Genomic DNA, 22,060 nt, shown 5'->3' on the forward strand with positions numbered 1-22,060 from the left:
TTTTTTAGAAAATTTGTCTCGTGGACTTGTCCGGTGTTCAGACGTCGATTCAAACCGTCCTGCAAAAATACGTGGGAGTGTCCGATGAAGACGTTCCACATGTGGACAAGCAAAAGTCACGTTCTGCGATGTACAAACTGATAACTGCCACCGCTTATTCTGTTCTCAATTATTGCTCCAACGATCTCTCTTATTCTATGTGTGACGGATGCATTTTAGATAGACCCGGACAGAATTCTCATGTATGTTTGACGTGGTCCTCTGCTTTTTACGATGAGAACTTAAGATATGTTTGTCGCAATCTGAATATGAGCCCCGTGTTGTATGTGATCACGGTTATTGCGTGTTTTCTTGATTGTTGCGGTATTAACAAGAATCATGTCATAACATTGGCCAACCTGGTGGAAGGCGTACGAACATCCCCGACCCCCTGTGAACAATTGAGAACGTTGTTTCAGAAATGCCACCAACCCTATGTGACACTTGTTGAGAAATTTCTGCATAATACATTTCAGAATGGCACATCTGTGAATACCTTTCTTTTCCCCCTTTTGTAAATAAATTTAAAAAACTTTCTGTAATAAATGTACATTTTATACATTCACATGTATAAAAATAAAAATGTATTTAGAAGCCGTTGAGTTTGTGCAAATTTTGATACTAAAAAATATTCGATATTAAAAAAGATCACGCTGCATTTAGGGAGGTCGCTTTTGATCAGTAAGAGGGAGATTGACGCCGATACGCCGATAGACGTATGGTTTTACCAATAACGATGAAAATAACGGCTCTGCACCGAGAAAACTTAAAATAGACCGAGAGCTATTTAAACACAAGTCCTAATACCGACAGCGTGTTTTCACGGGTTCCTTACTTTAAAAAACAACACCGTGCACGCTCTTCCCCACATAATCCTGAACAGCTCTTTAAAAGTTCTTTAAAAGCCGGAGCAAGTCTTTTTCTGTAGCGGTTCCGTTCTTATGCCCCAGCTGAAGGCGGGGGCCGTCTCTTCTCACATCCGATACCACCAACACAGAAAGTCCTTCTCCTGGTTTGTTTTAATAATGTATAATCATGCCAATTTTTGGCTAATGGCTTTTTGTAAAACACTTTGGGCAACAAAGAAACAAAGTATAAAAATACACTGAATAATCGGACACACCCTGTTATTACATATAAGCTTTTTTCCTTTATTTTCACTTTACGGTGAAACACTCCCCTGTAAATATGACCTATTGAACAGGGTAGGAGTGACGGTGTAAAGGCTGCGGATCGCAATTGTGGGAGGATAGGTTTCTTCGGCGTTTGCTTGGGCGGATTAAAATTAGCTGGGGCAGGCGGGGTAAGAAACGGAGGGAGTCTATCTGATTTTATATAGGAAAGCGGGTGTAATATTGTATAAAGATGGCTACGAATCAAAAGTGCCGAGGGTGAGCATAATGGGAAAAGGTGAGAATGGGGGGAGGCCGGAATCAGGTTGGGGTGCAATAAACATATTACAAAGTAACACACGAGCAACAGCGTTATAGTCCGCTGCCGGATCATGTTAGGGAAAGGGGGGGGGGTATGTTCCTTGTCTATACACGTAGGTAATCCCATCATTCTTTTACCCGTGTTCTTTCGGACGGTACTTCCTCTACATTTCTATGACCGTATCTATTACGGATGCTTAATTTGTCGGCTTCTCGGTTTGTAAGAAACCTACCGATTGGGGGAAAGTAGGTTGTAAAACCGTATCTGTATAGAACCGGCGGTACTGGGGCACGGTTGGAGCGGGCCGACGTATTCATCGGCAGTCATCGAAGAGTCGCTATGATGAGCGATCTGACAGCCGAGACAAGGCGACTGGTGGATGGCTACTTGCGACGCAACCTGAGTGGTTCGGTGCTGTCTCACAGCCACACGGCCAAGACCCTGCGGAGAGTGGCTGACAAGCTGGAGAGCCGTGAGAAGACATTCTTTCACTCCATTTGCTCCACAGCAATCTTGCCGGAGCCTGGTAGGGCAGACGTCCATTTGAGACGTGTGGCGGCGCAGATGGCATCTGATGGCGGGCTTAACTGGGGTCGAGTAGTGGCGCTGTTTGTGTTCACCGGCACCTTGGCAACAGCGCTGGCTGGGCGGGGGGCTCACGAGGAGATCGGCGGCCTGACAGAGGCATTGGTCATCTATCTGTCTGTGGAGAAGCGTGAGTGGCTGGAGGCGCATGGTGGCTGGGAAGGGTTCTACCGCTACTTCAACAAACACGGTTCTGATTCAATCAGCCGGTGCGATACCAAAAGCAACACTATCATAGCGACCGCCGGATTTGTCCTAGCAGGATTAGCTTTCCTCATGGCTGTGAGATAAAAGTACATCGTGAACTCGAAACTGTGAACAAGTACCCGTGATGAGTCCGCTCTATATTTTTACAATTTTAATAACGTTGCTTAAATCGGTGTCTAGGCCTGAATGTTTAAATGAAGCACAACCCCCCTTGGCAACGTCAAAAAACCAAACAAATGGAAACAAAGATTGTTCAGATCCTAAGTTTGTATGTTTTGTTAGTTCCATTCTAGAGAACTGAGACGTTATGCTAAAATACGTTAGATGACCTTGCGGTGCAACCGGCGTAACGATGTGTGTTTGGATTTTTATGGAGGGAATTCTAAGCTTATTTCAGTCGAGCACACCACGTGTTTCATACCGTCATATCTAATAGAAAAGCATTTTATTAAAGCGAGAATATACAAAGCGTAGCTTTTTTTTTTAATTAACAACAATCTGCATCCCGACCCACGTGTCTACAGTTCCCCGCGAATGAGGCGTCTTCCACTTTGGTGTCGAATAGGAGGGAAGGGGGGATTGCCGGGAAATCCTGCAAGGGGGGGGGCAGGGTAAGAAATACACGGCGTACATCTTTGTCGTGTTGCGATTCACAAGGATTAGACACGTGTGTATGTACAGAAAGTGTAGCAACGATACATCCGCTTTATCAATGTGAGAAAACAAAAACAAGCGTGCTATTTCCCCCACCCTACTGAAAAAATACAGTTCTTACTATCTGCTTCAGGACACGGGTCTTATATACAAATAGACGTGTGTGTTTTCTCATCTACATGTGGTTGGGACATTCTCGATTCTAATCTGTATGTTTTTCCTTCTTTGCAACCTCTTCTTCTTCCTCCATGAGGGAATCAACCTCCTTTGGAGACTCCGGTGTTTGCGCTTCATCAATCGGGGGTTCTCTCGCCTTTTCCACGGCTTCATCCTTCGTGTCTGCTTCAGAATCTCCAGAGGTATCCTCCATGTCCACTCCGGAATCACCGGCGGTACCGTGCTCGGCATCTGCTAGGGAATCTTCCTCATCTGAATCTTGAAAGTGTGCTAGACCCCCACAGTATGGGCAGTGACAGGTGTCCGGCCTCCCTGAGTTGACCGCTGCCACATTCTCTACCTAAAAGTTTGAAGAACAACAACAAAAAAATTAGTATCCTGTCTCATGAGCGTGCCCCCCACCCCCAATTCCATACACCTCGGTGGTTTTTTTTTTTTAGGCCTTACATTCGGAAAGAGCGCTTTCAAATAGACCGTTTCCTCCACAATCTCCATATTTTCTTGTGCCTTCCCTCCACGTTCTGACTCCTTGATAGAGACGCCATTCTCAGTGAGCTCTGCCTTTTCCCAAGCCTTCTTTGTGGAACTCTCCCTCAAAGGGGATTCATTATTCTCCACCTGTGTTGAGTTCTTGAGATTAGAACCACGCTTTCTTAAAGATTTGAGCAACACCAGGGTTAGCATCCCACACATGATCAAATCCTCTAAATCAGCGACTTTGGTCTCTGATCCCTCCGCCGCCTAATTTAAAAAAAAAGAAAAGAAAGGGCATAACGCTACATGACCCGCCATTGCAATCCTCCCCGCTTTCCTCTTTTCTCACAACTTACCCGTGCATCTGTTTCTGCTTCCTGGTTCCCCAAACTCTCCTCTTCCATGTTTTCGGGTACAGATTCTAGAGGGGTCTTCTCGGGGGCGGTGTTCTCCGCTTCTATCTCATCACCGTTGCCTTTTCCTGAATGTTTGTGAGGCTTGATGCCTAGGGGTCCCTCCATGTTAGAAAATTTCTCCATGGTGGTACGGAGCCGTCAGAACGGCGCTCGGGTTTCCCGTATTTAAAGAGAATCCTGCGCCGACCCCCCCCCCCCCGCACCCGCTGGCGCGTTTGAACAACGGCGACTCCCCTATTGGTGACGGGCCGCTGAGCTGAATTCGCAGAAGGGGGCCTATCTCGGGGTTGTCAAAAGTCAGAGTAACAAGGTTGTCTAACGTTATACATCGCGATCGCGTATTATATTTTATTCGGTTATATACAGTGACCGTCTAAGACACGCGTAATCAAAACATCGAATTGCACGGATGCTTTAGAAACTACCGCCGAGGGCCCCGATTTGCGTGCCTTTGTATTAAAACCGAAGCGCGCAAAACATGATCAAATAGCAATCTATGACAAAGGAACGGTCGTAACATTTCTCCATCCTCATCGCCGGCAGAAGTAATAAGGATAACGGCGGAGATGGGAGAGGGAAAAAGGGTGTCGTATAAACTAAAAATACAAAGCTGTAAAATAGAATTGAAAACTGCTGAAGAGTTGAATAATAAATATGATTGTTTCAAACGCAACAAATAAAAAGTTTGGTGGAAAGCGATGTTAAAACTGAAGGAATAAGAAAAGTGCAAAAAGAAATGGGAAAAGTTCTGCTTGGAGACAATGAAAAATTAATTTCAAAAATCTATATGTTACTTTTAAAATGAAGTAGTGACATCTCAAATGATTAAGTGGGCAATTAATGTAAATAAAGAAATATATATGGAAACTTGGGAATATTTGTGGAAGAACTTTATGAAACTCTCGACGTGTCAGAGTATTAAAGAGTATTGTTTTAAGATGATATATAGATGGTATATGACTCCTAAGAAAATTGGCAAAGATGAATAATAAGATGCCGGACAGATGTTGGAAATGTAAAAAACATGGAGTTTCTTTCTACCGTATGCGTTGGACTTGTGAAAGAGCGAAAAAGTATTGGCGGATGATTCAACAAGAAATTTCTAGGATCTTGGGATATGAATTTAAGAAAGTCGCAGAGACTTTTCTGTAGGGATTACAAATGGAAAAATTTCCAAAAGAAGATAGAACTGTAATTTGGTACTTTGTTTCAGCCGCTAGGACATTATATGCGTAGTTGCGGAAACAAGAAAAAATACCAGAGAAATGGGGTTGGTTTGTAAAAGTTATGACATTGAGTGAAATGGACGAGTTAACAAGAACCTTAAGAGACTATGATATAGAAGTATTTAAGATGGAGTGGAAAATAAAAGGACATTGAACAATTTTTGATAATGATGAAGTCTTAGAAAAAAAAGAAGAATGTTAATTTTCATTTTTTATTAGTTAAGGGTACCTTTAAACATTAGTATTTTAAGTAAATAACACCGGTGGTGGTCAAGTAATGGGGGAGGGATGGATAGAAAGTAATATATGGGATAGATAAAAGATGTTATTAATGATGCAGGACATATAATTTGTTACCAAATAAATTGTTTTAACCGTGAAACTCAGGTCGTTAGCAGAGGTTAGAACTGCAGTGCTGCGGCTTTACCACTCTGCACCACTAGGGGCTCTTATTTCTCTAATTATCCGCGTGTAAATGTTTCATGGGAAGCCTGAATATAACCGACTAGCCCAATTTTGTCAGAGCTTGGACGCCGGTAGAGGTTAGCCGTGTAACAGTAGCCTCTGTGACCTCTTACAACTGTCCAGCCCACACATTTCATGGAAACCATTGTGGTGTAGTGCTTAGTTTTTACATCCTGTTTCCCTCCCTAATCATGATACCAAGCAGCTTATCAAATGGTTTTCCCCTTTTCCATTTTATCTTCGCAAAAGTGACCTTGTGAGGTAGGCTAAGGCAAGAGAGCGTGATAGGCTCAAAGTCACCGGCAATCTTGCGTGGCAGAGTCAGGATTTGAACTTGATGGTTCCGGATCCTAGTGTGGTCCTCTAATGCCTATCCTAGTTGAGAACATTGTTCTTACATTTCAGTCTCAGCAAAAAAACAAAAACAAAAAAGGGGGGGCTACAGTAAAGTAAGTAAAATACTCCGCTGGCTCTAGCGGGTTAAGTGCTAAACAAGAACCTAGGAGACTCGTGTTCAAATGCAACTCACTGGGTGATATTGGCAAAGATGAATAATAAGATGCCAGACCGGTGTTGGAAATGTAAAAAAAAACATGAAGGTTCTTTCTACCGTATGTGGTGGGTTTGTGAAAGGGCAAAAAAAGTATTGGCGGATGATTCAACAAGAAATTTCTAGGATCTCGGGATATGAATTTAAGAAAGTTGCAGAGACTTTCCTGTTGGGATTACAAATGGAAAAAAAATCCAAAAGAAGATAGAACTATAATTTGATACTTGCTTTCAGCCGCTAGGACATAATATGCGTAGTTGTGGAAGCAAGAAAAAATACCAGAGAAATGGGGTAGGATTGTAAAAGTTATGACACATGGTGAAATGGGCAAGTTAACATGAACCTTAAGAGACTATGATTTAGAAGTAATTAAGATGGAGTGGAAAAAGTTAGGACGTTGTATGCGCGGTTGTGGAAGCAAGAAAAAATACCAGAAAAATGGGATTGGATTTTAAAAGTTATGACACTGGGGTGAAATGGGCAAGTTAACATGAACCTTAAGAGACTATGATTTAGAAGTAATTAAGATGAAGTGGAAAAAGTTCAGAAGATACGTAGAAAAAGAGTGGAAAATAAAAGGACATTGGACAATTTTTGATAATGACTAAGTACAAGAGGGAGGAGGATATTAATTTTGGTTCTTATTAATTAAGGGTACCTTTAATATTAAGATTTTAAGTATATAACACCGGCGGGTGTCAAGTAACGGGGGAGGAGTGGGTAGAAAGTAATATATGGGATAGATAAAAAGTAATTATTAATGATGTAAGAAATTGAAATTTATTGCCATATGTTACTAATAAGACTGTTTGAAACAAAAACATTTTTCCACCCTCAGATCACAATCGTGCCAGGTTTTTTTGTTTTGGTTTTTTTAATCTTAAGAACATAAGAACATAAGAGAAGCCATGTTGGATCAGGCCAACGGCCCATCAAGTCCAACACTCTGTGTCACACAGTGGCAAAAAAATTTATATACACACATACACTGTGGCTAATAGCCACCGATGGACCCGTGCTCCATATTTCTATCTAAACCCCTCTTGAAGGTGGCCATACTTGTGGCCGCCACCACCTCCTGTGGCAGTGAATTCCACCTACTCTTCACCTACATGGCTTCTGCAAAGGGAAGTCCTGCCTCACCAACCTTTTAGAGTTCATTGAGAAAGACTCGCCAGAGATTCCTGAGTAAACTTAGCAGTCATGGGATAAGAGGATGGGTTCTCTTTCTGATTAAAAAACTGGTTCAATGACTGTTAGTAAAGAGTGGGGATCTGTGGACAATTCTCACAATGTAGGGAAGTATGCTACGGGGTCCGATAAGGATTGGTACGGGGGCAAGACTATTTCATTTATTCATAAATGATTAGGAACTATGGGGTGAGGTGCTGGTAAGTGTAAGGTGATGGCATAGTGGGTCAAAAAAAATCCCCACTTCACGTATAAGCTAATAGGGATAGAACTTGCTGTGACTGAGAGGGGGGAAAATCCCAAGTGTGTTGTGGATAGTTTGGTGAAAGTGTCAACCCTGTGTGCTGCAGCGGTGAAAAAGGCAAAGTCTGTGGTAGGTATTCTTGGGAACGGGATTGAGAATAAAACAGCCTATATTGTAATGCCCCCATATAGATCTATATCGCAGCCTTGTTTGGAATAGTGTGTACAATTCTGGTCACCGTATCTCCAAAAGGACATTGCAGAGCTAGAAAAAGTACAGAGAAGGGCAGCAAAGTTGATTGGGGGGGGTTGGGGGGGGGAGCACCTTCTCTATGAGGAAAGGCTGATGAGTGACTTTTCAGTTTAGAAAAGCAATGGCTATGTTAGGGGAGGGGGAGGGTGTGGGGTCAAGATAGAGGTTTATAAAATTATGCAAGGGGTGGAGAGAGTTGACAAACAGAACTTTTCCCCCCTTTCAAAATACTAGAACTCAATACAACGAGGCTGATAGCATATTCAGGGTGGACAAAAGGAAATACTATTTTACACAGAGAGTGATTAAAATGTGGAATTCGCTCCTCTCTCTGCACCCTTGGTTCATCAAGGAGATCAGTTCCTAGGCTGCCCGTGACCCACAACCCCCTCTTCTCCCTAAAGCGGCAACGATAAGCTCTTCTTTTTCTTATAGAATCCTAGGCAACCTCCTACTGCCGGGGCCCTGTTCATTGCTCAAGTAACCCCCCAGACAGCTCCTTGGAGTGCTAACAGGTGGAGGATGCTGACGATGGAAAAAAGTTGTATTGTGTGCCAAGATATTAAGTGAGCTGCATGGCTCAGAACTAAGCCCCAGATCTTCTGATGTTAAGAGTTCCATCAAAAGCAAATGAATGCCTACTTGAATACAATTAAAGGCTCAGATCCTGATCTTGGTGGAACCATATCAAAAATCACCAAAGTTGGCAGTAAATATTTGTGTTGTCAACAATACTTGGGGAACATGGGGTGAATGCACATTTAACAGGGCATGTAGAACTAAAATCATTTAAAACACTGCTTACTGTTGCTTGTTTTTATTTAAAATTTTATTTTATCTACATATTGGACACAGTCAGAGTATATCCACAAAAAACCAATGGGGCATTCTGTAACCTGTGTGTTTCTATACATGTCAGAAAATCCTATCTTTGTTTATATTTAAAATAACCTAAATTGTATATCTCTGTCCTGCTTTTGCATTTTTCTTAAGTCTACATTTTTCTGCACTTCACAGCCATAAAACCCCTTGACCTCTTAGGACCATTTTTGGGGGTCAAACACTATTCTCACAATTAGCCCATACATAAATTTGATGGAAAAGCTATTTTAAATCACAGACCATAAGAACAGGAAATTTATTGCGTGAGAACCTAATTTCATCTGTTTATTTTGTCCAGGTCTAAACTGTGTCAGCATTAAATAATTTGCTAAGATTCTTGCTCTCTCTCACAGGGTGAATATCCTCCCACGTCTGCGAGATATACATTTCAGCACTTGACCTTTTAAGGTCAAATACTTTTGTCTCACTCTGAGAACAGGCACTGAAGATGATAGAAAAATGTTAGGATTTAATGTGTAAGAAAATGCTATATGTTTACAATTAATGTATTAGAATAGGCATCTAAAATGCTGTTAGGTGGCTAGGTAAATGTTAGGATTTAATGTGTAAGAAAATGCTGGGATGGTTACAATTAATGTATTAGAAGGGGCAGCAAAAAAGTACAATCCCACTACGTCAGGCATTCATTTGTGGGTGAGGAGGTGGGGGCTGGTGTGGGGGCGGGGCACCTGTCACTTTGGAATGTGGTTTGATGAGGAAAGGGATGTACTTTATTCTTCTCCTATAAAAGGGACAGGTTCTCCAAAGTACAATTGTTTGCCTACCTGAGACCTGTGTTTTATAAAATGCAGAATTCCTGACTGGCACATGACATATGTATGACCCTTTAAAAAAAATCTACTGGATTTATCAATTGATTGTGCATTCAGCTGAATGTCTGCAGTAAGCTTTGCATGTCCAGAAATGAACACCACAAGTTTTCCATGCATTTGGGAAAGCCACAAAAAGCAGATTCCTGATCACATGCAGGAACTTAACACACACAAGTATTTGTATTCATGCAGACATCTGACTGAATGAATAGACATCAAGGGGCAGGACAATGGCTATGATTGCTTCCCCTATAGGTGCATACAGTGTATACTATTAACGTCTGCTCAGAACTTTTTTCTCCACCATCCCTAGATTTAAGTTCCCACTTTTCTAGCCACAACATCTCATGATCAGTCTTCCACGTACCGCTTCTGTCCTGTCCCCCACAGCATCTAGCACATCTCTGCCTTTTTTATGAAGTTTCTTCAGAATTTCCTATCTGATTAGTTCCCTTTTTCTTAATAATAATAATAATAATTTTTAATTTATATCCCGCCCTCCCCGCCGAAGCAGGCTCAGGGCGGCTTCAGCTCCCTGTCTGCTCTACTTCTTTCCTCCAAGCTTCTTTCTCTTCTATTTTCCCTACCTTCAGGTCCCTGTTTGTCTGCTGATTATTCTGCGTCTTCATTCAGCCTCCTTGCCTCTGGGCTCCCACTCCCTTAGCTTCCCTACATCCCAGAACCTGTTCCCAATCTTCACTTTATCTCTGTGTGTGTACAAGAAAACCAACAGCCAAGCCGCTACCCCTTCCCTCACAGAAACTGAACTGCAGATTCTTTGGTTTCTTGAGCAACTGAACATTCAGTACATCCACATCAACTCAGCCAATCCATACCAGAAGCTTCACCACCATTTTTTTTTAAAAATATGGTATTTATAGCTTGCATTCCTCACTAGGACTCAAGCAGGATTATATGGGGTGAACCCAGGGGTCGTTTTGTAGAAAAAAGGTGGGGGAGCTCATCCAGGGATTGTTATGCAGCTGCACCTATTATTCAATGGAAAGGTGGGAAGGAGGAGGTGGAACTGTCAGAAAGGTTCAGGAGATGTGCTCCTGTGAGCTCCCGCTGAATCCAAGGCCTGGGTGAGCCATTACACTCAACACAATGGGACATCTAAGAGAGCAATGCAATAGGATTTGGACTGTAGAAATGTGGGACCTACCAGAAATCTGAAAACAGAACTTTAGTGGAGCATTAATCTTAAAATGATGTATTAAATGATGCAGAAATTACACAGCAGAATCCTGCTTACAGCAATAGGGAGCGTGAGCTATATATAGTAGTACAGACCACAGTCCCTAACCGTTTACCCAAGTATCTTTCTGAGCTATTTTGTTACAATACAATCCTATAGAAATGTTTTCTTGAATAATTCAGTTTCCCAGTTTGCAGAAAGGCAGGGAGCCACAATAAAATAAAAATGTGAACCATACATAATATAAATATAATGTGAAATGTGCTGATTTCATGGGGAAGATGCATGTGCTCCCCTAGTGAAATCAAAGTAATTTTAAAGTATTCAATTTTACAGAGGTTAAGGATGCAAATGGCATGGGACATGATCTAACCAATCAGGCCAGATAGAATAGAAGCATTTTAAGATTCCATGCACTGGCACAGTGCAGATATAATGTAGCAGATCCCTTAGCAACATCTAAGCAATTGAGAACAGAGGGTCATATCTCCATCCACCTGTTTCAGAGCATGATTTGCCACTACTCAGGCTAGCCACCCTTGACTATTATGTTGGCATTTGTGGTAATCAAAGTTAGCCCTAATCAGAGTTACTTTTTGACCTGGGATCCCAACCAACATTGAATGGTGGTTTCAGATTCTGAATTTCAGATTCAATGAGAGAACATTGGTTAGTGCTAGTGGCACCTACCCACTAATGCCAGAGTAATGTCCTGGGAAATTATAATCTGACATGGAATGGGTGAAGGTCTACCCAATCCCACAATCTGTAAGGACAATGAGGAACACTGATTAGCTTTCAAAATAGGTAGCACTGGAGGTTTGCAATCATTACCTGACTTCTCAGATGTCATGCCTCTGATTACACCTTCTCCAACAGGTGAACTAGACTGAACAACAATAAACCATTTGACAAAAAGGTATGAAGAGATAATTGGGGAAGGAAGGCAAAATCTCACTTTGACACATATGTTCTTTTCTGGCACTGCATTGTTGTTGAAGACGCAGCTGTTGTTGAAGACGCAGCTGTGCTGGGCAGGGCATATCTCCAGGATGGAAAACCACCGCCTTCCCAAGATTGCCTTGTATGGCAAACTTTCCACCGGCCATCGAAATAGAGGGGCACCAAAGAAGAAGTACAAGGACTCCTTGAAGAAATCCCTTGGTACCTGTTGCATTAACCATCACCAGTGGTCTGACCTAGCCTCAGATCGCAAAGCATGGAGGCACACCATCCACCAGGCTGTCTCTTCCTTTGAGAATGAACGCATAGCTGGTCTTGAGGACAAAAGGAGATTGAGGAAGAATCGTACTGCTACAGCACCAACCCCAAATCAGACTTTTCCCTGCAGCCACTGTGGCCGGACCTGCCTATCCCGCATTGGTCTTGTCAGCCACCAGAGAGCCTGCAGCGGACGTGGACTACTGCACCTTTCTTAAATCTTCGTTCGTGAAGTCAAGTTGAGAGAGAGAGGCACTGCATGCAGGTTTTTCATCATAGAAAAGAGCCGATTGAACACCAAGGAAAATAAAATGCAACTCTGCCACTTACCCTTACATCTCCATTTACAGCTCTGGGCATGTGATTAAAAGCATGTGCTGGATCTTTGTTGTAAACTTTAAGGAAAGACCTGTCTTGAATGTTCCTAAAATTAAAAAAAAAAAGCAACAATGATACCAGAACTTTATTTTAACCCGTTACCTTGGCTGGCTCTAATGATTATGGTGGCCATGAGGCACAAAACTAGGTATTTGAAGGGAGACAAAAGATAGTTACACTACCTCTTACTTATCCCCCTGAGAGGTATATTTCTCTAAGGCCAACTCTGCACCCATGAAAAGAAGGTAGTTTCCAGTTTCATTAAAGAACCTGGGTGTGGAACAAAAACTGTCTGCAAGCAAAACAGTGTTCATGTTTATAATACTGCCTGACAGAACTTCTAACTTAATAAATTCCCTGTTCTGTTTACTAAAAAAATCCCCCCCAAATTTGGAAGATGTGTCAGCCACAACTAAACATAAACAAATTACTTTAAAATGTTCCTTAGTAAGGGACCTTTCAATTCTAGGGGAAAACTCAGAAAGGAAAAAAAAACACATTAAAATTGCACATATCCTAACAGCCTGAACCTATGCTGGTTTACACGGACATTAGTCTCTATGAAACATAGTAAACATTGATGAGACCAGACAGCAAATCATTTTAAAATGCATTCACTGATGACTGCTTTGTCGATTTTGCACTACAAGTATCTAAGTACAATTTGAAAATTAGCCCAAACAAGTTAGAGTTAGTCCAAGCCAGTCTGAAGACAGGCTTGCAATTAACAAAGTTGGTACCTCGACAGAACAGCTATCAAAACGTCAGCTGTTTCTCATGTCATCTCCAAACCTACCTTACACACTGTTTATAGATCGCAAGTCCACAATGAACTCTGTTGTTTCCTCCTTCAGCAATAATTAGCAACAGAGGCTGCAATCTAAACCCACTTAGGTCCTCTCAAAAGCGCAATGCTTTTCATTGAACACCAGCGATGGCCCAAGAATTTGCACACAAGACTGAATTCCTTTGCTCCAGGTGCAGCTATAAGTTTAGTGGGCTGATCTTAATCACTGGGATTATTGTTTGGGAAAAAAATACACATGGAGCAGGATTTTTTTTTTTTGACAGATCATGTTTCTTTTAAAGTCACACGGCAGTTGGTAATTGCTTTGAATCTGTAGCTAGTTAAAACTTGCAACTCTGCTCTAGATTTCAAGCAGCTCTGTCAAGAAAAATAGATCACCTGACAAGACAGATCCCTCCCAGCTGCTAAGAAACAGGGGTTAATTAGGCGTTCAGTGTTAATTAGAGTGTTGAAGAGAAGCCATGAGAAAACGCATACCCGTGGGCAAGTGAAGCTTGTTACAACTCCGTCTTCAAGGGAGAGTTCACACATCCCAACTCTTAGGCACCTAGAGTTGCATAATCATGGATTACTCAATTTTAGGTTTTTCCTCAGTAGCTCTACTGCTGAGGAATGAGCTCCCCCTAAACCAGGGGTCCCCAACATGGTGCTGCTGGCCACCATGACACCCACCAACATCTTTCCTGGTGCCAACCAAGGGTTCCCAGCAAAGCTTCTAACTGGCCGTTGGAGATTTGATTGGCTGTACTGATTTTTTTTTTAATGTTGCTTTCACAGCAGCTGAACATGCAGAGCTGTCTTTACTGTGTGACTGAAGGTATGCTGTGGCAGCCATTTTGTGGCTGCACCCACCATATTATGTCAGGTCCAGAGGCTGCCACAGGCTCAAAAAGTTCAGGGACCCCTGCTCTAAAGATTCACAGGATTTCATCATTGTTATCTTTTAGAAGAGTAGTTAAGATTTTTTGTTTCACATGATATTGTGCTGAAATTACTATGCCTATGTGTATATGGGCTATTTGTATGTTTTGTGATCTGACAGATATTACATAAAATATTTCTAAGCTTATATAGTTTGCCACCTTGGGGTCTTGTTAGGAAAGGCATGACAGGAATGTTTCAAAATAAACCGATGCAAGCAGAGGAACGAGGCGGTCAAGCCCCGAGGCGTCTGCTGTTTCAGAATATAGGTGGGGATCTACTGCCATGTATTCTACCACTCCACTGCCCAAAGTCCAAAGTCTTCCTTCTGTCTCAGGAGTTCTCTCCAGCTTAAATGTCTCTTCCCTTTAAGTCAGAGGTAGGCTACTTAGGCTGGAGGAAATTTCTCCTGCTAAGGAAGGATAAACACCACTCTTTTTGAATAGCATTCCATGTAAAAAACACTTGCAAATAGGAAAAAGCGTAGCATATCCAGGGAAGGCATGAGAAAGTCTAGAACCCTTCTCCACTATCTTTTAAAAAAAACAGGTTGATTTTATCTGTATGCATACAGAAACACTTCCCAAGATCAATCAAAACAATATGTTCACCTAAGAGAACTGGTTGCTGCTTCTTTCTGGTCCCATTGGCAAAATGGAAACCTTGTGAGAGGAGCATATGTTTTGTTTACTACCCTCAGCAGCACCTTCATGGCCCAGAAAGGAGGATATGCTAGGGTGGAAAGTAATCAAGGGAGAGCATAATGCAATGGTAGTGTGCATTCTTTAGCAGCATGAGGTCCCATGTACCATTCATGTTAAAAGGCAACTTTGGTCTAGGAAAGACTTTGGCCCAAAGCCTTCAAGTGCTGCCACCAAACAGACTAAACATCGGGTACTACGGACAAATGGTATGGCTCAGTAAAGACGGCTCTGCATGTTCATATATCGACCCACCCAACATTGATTCTCTATTTCAGCTGTCAATAGAACAGAATGGCATGGGAACCATCAAAGCTGCTTCTTCTCTTCTCAGAAAACATAACAACTGGTCGATAAACATCAGTGGCCGCACAGTGCAGAATGATAACTACAGCCACATAAAACTTTCTCAATAGGCTATTGTTTCATTTACGGCAACTAAAATGGTTATGATTATTTGCTTTTGGTAACTGGTCAGGACAAAGAATTGAGATGTGAATTGTTATACATGTTCATTGCCCAGAATTTATGTACAGATATTCTGTCATCGGTTATTCTCTTATTTTCATATCAAAGGCTTTCAGGACTCTCACACCAAATGCCCAACCTTGTTTTCTAAGATACTGTGTAGAAAAAAGGATGCAAGCTTGCAGTGCAATCCTAAGCAGTGTTACACTGTTCTAAATCTATTGAAGTCAACTGGCTTAAAAGGATGCAGCTCTCTGTTTAGGATTGTACTGTTAGTTGCAGAGTTATTTGCAAGGAACATTACTCAGAAGTACGTTCTACTGATTTCAACAGAATTTGTCTTGCCTAGCAAGTATTCTTACAATGAAAGTTTAGAATCTTAGAATTATCAATTATAATCCTGTTATTAAAAGGGCTTGCTGTTTCATCTATATACAAAAAGCTTAAGAGTATTTTTTCCCCTAAGACTGTCCGTGGAAGGTCATGCCCAAGGGGTCTGAGTACAGAACTCTTGTGTCCCAAATTAACCTTCTACTCATTATATCAGGTTATCTAATATATAAAAACTAGAAGTTGCACTATTAGTATTAAAATATTCTTTTCTTTTAACACAACTTCCTAAGATAGGAAAAGGAAAACAGTCCTTGTTGCACATGTCAAGAGTACCTCTGACAATCTTTTCAACCTACCTGTGCTCTCTTTGGAGAATGTTCCAGAGAGCCATTAGGGAACACCAGTGTTCCCTCTAAGCTGAGTTAGTGTGAGCTTGCTCACAGATTTTTAGTCTCTGTCTCACACATTTTTGTCTTAGCTCAGGAAAAATGGCCTCAGAGCAAACAAATATATGAAGTAGCTCACAAATTTAATGCCAGTAGCTCACAAAGCAGACTTTGGAGGATGGTAGAAGACAGGAGGGCCTGGTGTTACTTTGTCCATAGGGTCGCAAAGAGTCGAACTCAACTGCAACTGAACAACAACAACAAAAAGCTCACAAAGTAGAATTTTTGCTCACAGGACTCCACAGCTTAGAGGGAATATTGGGGAACACTTATAGTATCATCACCATTATTTACTACTAAGTTACGGCCCAGTCAATTAAGAATATTTTGTAACCTGAAGTGATTCTTGTTCCACAACCATCCAAGTAGCACCATGTTTGGAGATGTAGGACCTTCTTGGACCATTTCGCTGTGCCAGTGGGAAGAAGAAGTACAAGCATTCTCAAGGCCTGTGTTCCTCTGCATCTCTGTATCAGTCAAAACAACACCTTTCCAGTCTTCCGTGCCAAGAAAATGCTAAAGCTTTTTTCTTATATTGGGAAATTGTACACAAGAGCAGGGCAGATGAGAAATTATATTTTGCCAAGTAGCTGGTCTTTCCCTCTGTTGTTTGTGTTGGTATCTTGTTTATATTTTTGCTGGAATCCACCCTAGGAATAGTACTAGGGCTGCCAAGCTCCTGGTTTGGGGGCCTCTAACCCACCAGCATGGAGTAGGCCACTGGGGGACATCCCTGGCTCCAAAGAGTTCTGTTGTTATGCGACGTGCCCCAGAAGTGATGTCATCATACTGGGCACATTGTGTGTGGGGGCACTCTAGCGTTCAGGTAAAAAACCCCTCTATGGTACCATAGAGCTTTTACCCAAATCCTAGAGCATCCCTGGCATGATGTGCCCATCGCGATGGTGTCACTTCTGTGTGATGTCATTGCACTGAGAAGAATCCCCCACCGGAGCCAAGGTAGGACTTGGCAACCCTACGTAGCCCAGCTGAAAGTGCGGAATATATGGGTTTTAATTAACAGTAAAAAAAAAATAATTTTAACAATATGAAGATGTAGAAGAAAAGAACAGGGGCTCCCTATTTTACTAGGGTTATCCAAAGACCTGGAAGACCTGTTCCTTAACAGAGGCTTAATCGAAGGAAATGATCAGCTTTTCATGACATAGAGGTAAATCACAGCACCTGGTAACATATCGATAAATCTCTGTTCAAGGGACAGGATATTTTTTCCTTCCAGGCAGTTGCCAATCCTATGTCCTGCCCACTTTAACATCAATGTAGTTTCCACAGTAATTCTAATTTGCATTGTTTTTTTAACATTTCCATCTTAGAACATGGAATGCGTAAAATAAGCAAACACAACCAAGGCCATATATATATATATATTCACCTACCTTACATCATTTAACTCGTAATAGATATTTCTGCTTTCATCTTTGATGTATATGGCCACACTGGGGGACTCCAGCATTTTCATGGTCAGCTGCTGTGGAAAGGCACTTACAAAAAGGGCGCGGATGGTGTCTGTGCTTGTGATCTCATTGGGCATCTTCAGTTGCTTAGTCTCATCTCCGTACTGAAGATATAAAATGCCTACAAGAAAAATATCCCCCCGGTTTAGTTAAAATGAAATGAATGAAAGATTTCAAACTCAATGTTAGACACCAATTAAAATGCTGATTTACTGAAAGTAAACTCTATCCATACTGTAGTGCTACTATCTGTCTGTCTGTCCATCCGTCCGTCCATCCATTGATCCTCTTATCGTCCTAATTTATTATAGTCAGGGCAATTTTTATTTTCACACCAGATAGACTGTTTTCTCACCCAGATCAAAACATGCTGGAAACATCAATATCTGTCAAAGAACATGAAAGATTTAAGAACTTATAGAATCTTTACATTGCCACACTAAACAGAGTTGCACCCTTCCAAACCCATGAACCTCAATGGACTGGGTATAGCTCTGCTTCAGATGGCTTGGATAAAATATGATATTTCTGCCCTTATGGTTGCACTCGAACAAGGATCCTGAGACATTGTTTTTCTTCTGTCATCTGGAATATAGAAAGGTAACTCCACGTGGGAATACAGTGCTGTCCTTCCATAAGCAATTCTCTGCTAAATAATTATTCAAGAGAAGTCCTGTTCAGAAAGGATTACACTTCCTTTTGCAACTGCACCGTTAAATTTCTTTCTTTGCTTCAAATGCTTCTGCTCTCACCTTAATTAGTTGTTTCCTGTACGCTGGTTGTTTCCTGTACGCCTTTTTGAATTAGCCCTCAGCTGCTGAATTGTTGTTCCTTACAAGGGGGGGTGGGAATTACAGTGATCTTAAATAGTTACACCATTCTAAGTCTATTGAAGGCACCTGGCTTAGAGGGGTGTAACTCTTCTTAGGATGGCATTCTTCTTTGCAGTAAAAGCAACTGCTCCTTTTTTCTTTAAATCATGATTGCAATCATACAATTGCAAAGATAAAGGGAAAAAAAACACCATCCCACAATATTCTGGGTCCTGCACCTACAACAGTGACATTAACAGGGCCACTTGAAGCAGAATTGCCCCCCTGAAAGCACACTAAAATCAACAGTAAATATTAAAGGAAACTACATCTCCCATAAATCAGATTTCTCCAGTAGCTTGTAGGTGAAAATAATATGTATAATGAACCTAACTATCAAATTCTGAGATTAAGTAGCTGGCAGCATAGGAGATCTACTCCTCACCACTGCACTTCCTTTACTCGTGTTAGGGAAAGAGCCATGGCTTAGTAATAGAGCATCTGCCAAGATCCCAAGTTCAGTCCCTGGCACTTTCAGTTAAAAAGAATCATGTGCTGTGAATAACCTCTACCAAAGATCCTGGAGAACCACCACCAATCAAACAACGAGCTTGATGGACCAATGGTCTGACTCTGTATAAGGCAGCTTCATCATGTGTTCATCCCTTGAACATTCCCTTTCCAACCTGTGTTGTAGTTATGTCCCTTTTTTTAAAGAAACAAGAAATATTAAAGAATAAATATATGGGGTACATGGGGGCTGCCTCTGTACCGAACCCGGAAGCTGCAGCTGGTGCAGAACGCAGCGGCCAGACTGTTGCTGGGGCTCCCTAAATGGGAGCACATACAGCCTGGACTGCGCGAGCTGCACTGGCTGCCAGTTATATACCGGGTTCGTTACAAAGTGCTGGTCATTACCTTTAAAGCCCTATATGGTCGAGGACCTGTCTACCTTAGGGACCGTCTCTCCCCATATGAACCCCAGAGAGCACTGAGGTCAGCTGGAAAAAACTTGTTGACCACCCCCGGACCAAGAGAGGTGAAGCTGCAATGCACCCGCAATCGGGCCTTCTCCTCTGTAGCCCCGAACCTATGGAACCAACTTCCAGAGGAAATGCGGGCCCTGCGGGCCCTTGAACAATTCCGCAGGGCCTGCAAGAACTTCCTCTTCCGACTGGCTTTCGCTGACGAAGAAAGAAATTGCTAATGATTACCGCCATCATAAAGAACAAATAGCATTAGCACTTTTATCAATTTAATTAATTAATTTTAAACTTATCAGAATTGTTAATGTTTAATGTTAAATGTAACCTTGTCTTTTGTATAATGGAATTTGAATGATGTTGTTAGCCGCCCTGAGCCTGCTCCGGCGGGGAGGGCGGGATATAAATAAAATTATCTATCTATCTATCTATCTATCTATCTATCTATCTATCTATCTATCTATCTATCTATCTATCTATCCATCCTCCATCCATCCATCCATCCATCCATCCATCCATCCATCCATCCATCCATCCATCCATCATCTATCTATCTATCTATCTATCTATCTATCTATCTATCTATCTATCTATCTATCTATCTATCTATCTATCTATCTATGTAACTCACACCGCGACTGATTTCCCACTCACCTTACGCCACTATCACGTTTGTCTTCTCAGTGTGGCTTCCTTCTGATTTCACATTATCTGGTTTTAGCAGTTTCTGTTTGCTGTGCGAAAACGCTGACGCTTGCTGCAGCCCCGGGGCAGATAGTGTGAAACTGGAAGGAAGCCCTGCTAAGAAGATGAACGTGAGAGCGGCGTAAGGTGAGTGGGAAATTGGTCCGTGTCTTTTGCTCGCCACCTAGCAGCCGCATTCTGTAGCTGGCCACAGTTTCCAGCATCTAATGGGAGCAAGTGGCAGCTAGATTCCAAATTGGGATGGGCTAGACTCAGCCATGAAACTATGCCAGTAGAAAATCTGTGGACCCAGAAAGCAGATGGGAGGTAGTAAGTTAACCCTTGACCAATTCTATCTTTATTCTGTCCTTCAAGAAGCTTAGGGCAACATACAACGTTCTTTGCTTCTCCATTTTAGACTCACAACAACCTGCAATGTGGGTCGAGTTGTTATGATGAAAGTCTCAGCCTGACACCTATGGCATACAAATAGTAACAGTGGCCTGCCAAGCAGGATTGTTGTTAAGCACTGCAATAAAGGTGTGAACACTGAAGATGCCTTATAAACAGGCCTCAGTTGGGGCTGGAACTCTCTGGAGCGGCACCCCAGAAGCTCTACAAATAGTAACAGTGGCCTGCCAAGCAGGATTGTTGTTAAGCACTGCAATAAAGGTGTGAACACTGAAGATGCCTTATAAACAGGCCTCAGTTGGGGCTGGAACTCTCTGGAGCGGCACCCCAGAAGCTCTACAAATAGTAACAGTGGCCTGCCAAGCAGGATTGTTGTTAAGCACTGCAATAAAGGTGTGAACACTGAAGATGCCTTATAAACAGGCCTCAGTTGGGGCCGGAACTCTCTGGAGCGGCACCCCAGAAGCTCTAAGACTAATCTGTCCATTCTATCCTGTGGGCCCATAGGCTAGAATGGAGAGATCAGGCCATGGGTGTAATGCTAGAGAATAGGGTTGCCAAATCCCCCATGGCCTCCGGCAGGGGACTGTTTTCACGTGTGCACGGTGCGATGATGTCACTCTCAAGTGACGTAATTGTGCTGGTGACATTGCGCGCCATCTGCTCTAGGAGCTTCCAGAAAAATTTTATGGTTTTCCCAGACACTCTAGCAATTTTCCTTCCAAAGTGCTGGAGCGTCTGAGAAAACCATAGAGTTTTCCCAGAAGCTCCTAGAGCGGCCAGCACACAATGTCACCAGCATAATTACGTCACTTGCAAGTTACATAATTGCACTGGCAACATTGGGGGAGGATCCCCTTACTGGCCCAATATGAGCCGGTGGATTGGGAACCTCTAGGATGGGAGAACCCCTGCCCAGCCTGGGAACTTAGCAGCCCTACTAGAGAAGGGGTTTTAAACTTTAACCCCTTCTCTGGGGTCGTGCCGCAGTGGTGGCATGATCTCTCCATACTATCCTATAGAATGGAGAGATCTCTCCCCGATCTGGGGAAGTGAAGAAAGCGTGGGGAGACCTCTCCCCACAGGCTCCATTCAGGCACTGCTGGGCTGCCCAGTTTCAATCAGGCAGTGTAGCAGAGCCTGTAGAACAGCTGATTTTGCAGGGCGAGGTCTCCCTTTGCTTTGCTGGCACTACTCATTTGCATAAATGACTTATGCTAATGAGCTATGCTAATGAGCTCTGGCACATCTTTTTTTTACAAAATGACTTGTTTCTAAATATTGCTAGTACCCATGAGCTGACCTGAGTCGTCAGTGGGTCAAGTCCTTTTAATAAGCTTGTCTTTCTTTGGCTGAGGGGAAGGTATGGATAGTGGGGTCATTGGTCTTTGATGGAAGAGTATGGATCCAGTTTTGGTACTGACTACCTGTGGGCACACACTTAGAATTATAAGACCAGGATGTAACACTATATTAGACTATTAAGGCCTATTGTCTGCTCAGACTAGCAGCAGCTGGTATCAGATGGAGGTCTTCCACCTACTGCTTGATCTTTTTAACTGGAGACATCAGGAACTGGCTCTAAGGTCTTC

General features: G+C 42.4%; 1 protein-coding gene across 8 annotated transcripts in view; it reads right to left on the reverse strand.

The window, feature by feature from the left end:
* Nucleotides 1-22,060, reverse strand: part of KIAA1217 (KIAA1217 ortholog) — a 570,030-nt gene that overhangs the window by 120,725 nt on the left and 427,245 nt on the right. For 7 of the 8 annotated variants that reach the window (XM_060248358.1, XM_060248356.1, XM_060248357.1 and 4 more), the window contains 2 exons: nt 17,501-17,699; nt 12,379-12,472 (listed from right to left, as the gene is read on the reverse strand). In XM_060248358.1, coding sequence (XP_060104341.1) covers nt 12,379-12,472; nt 17,501-17,699 — 293 coding nt within the window. Of the gene's footprint in view, nt 1-12,378; nt 12,473-13,222; nt 13,445-17,500; nt 17,700-22,060 lie in introns of those variants that run through there. The other variant, XM_060248364.1, reaches the window with a different exon arrangement.

Source organism: Heteronotia binoei, chromosome 10 (genome assembly GCF_032191835.1).
Source record: "Heteronotia binoei isolate CCM8104 ecotype False Entrance Well chromosome 10, APGP_CSIRO_Hbin_v1, whole genome shotgun sequence".
NCBI classification, from domain to species: Eukaryota; Metazoa; Chordata; class Lepidosauria; order Squamata; family Gekkonidae; genus Heteronotia; species Heteronotia binoei.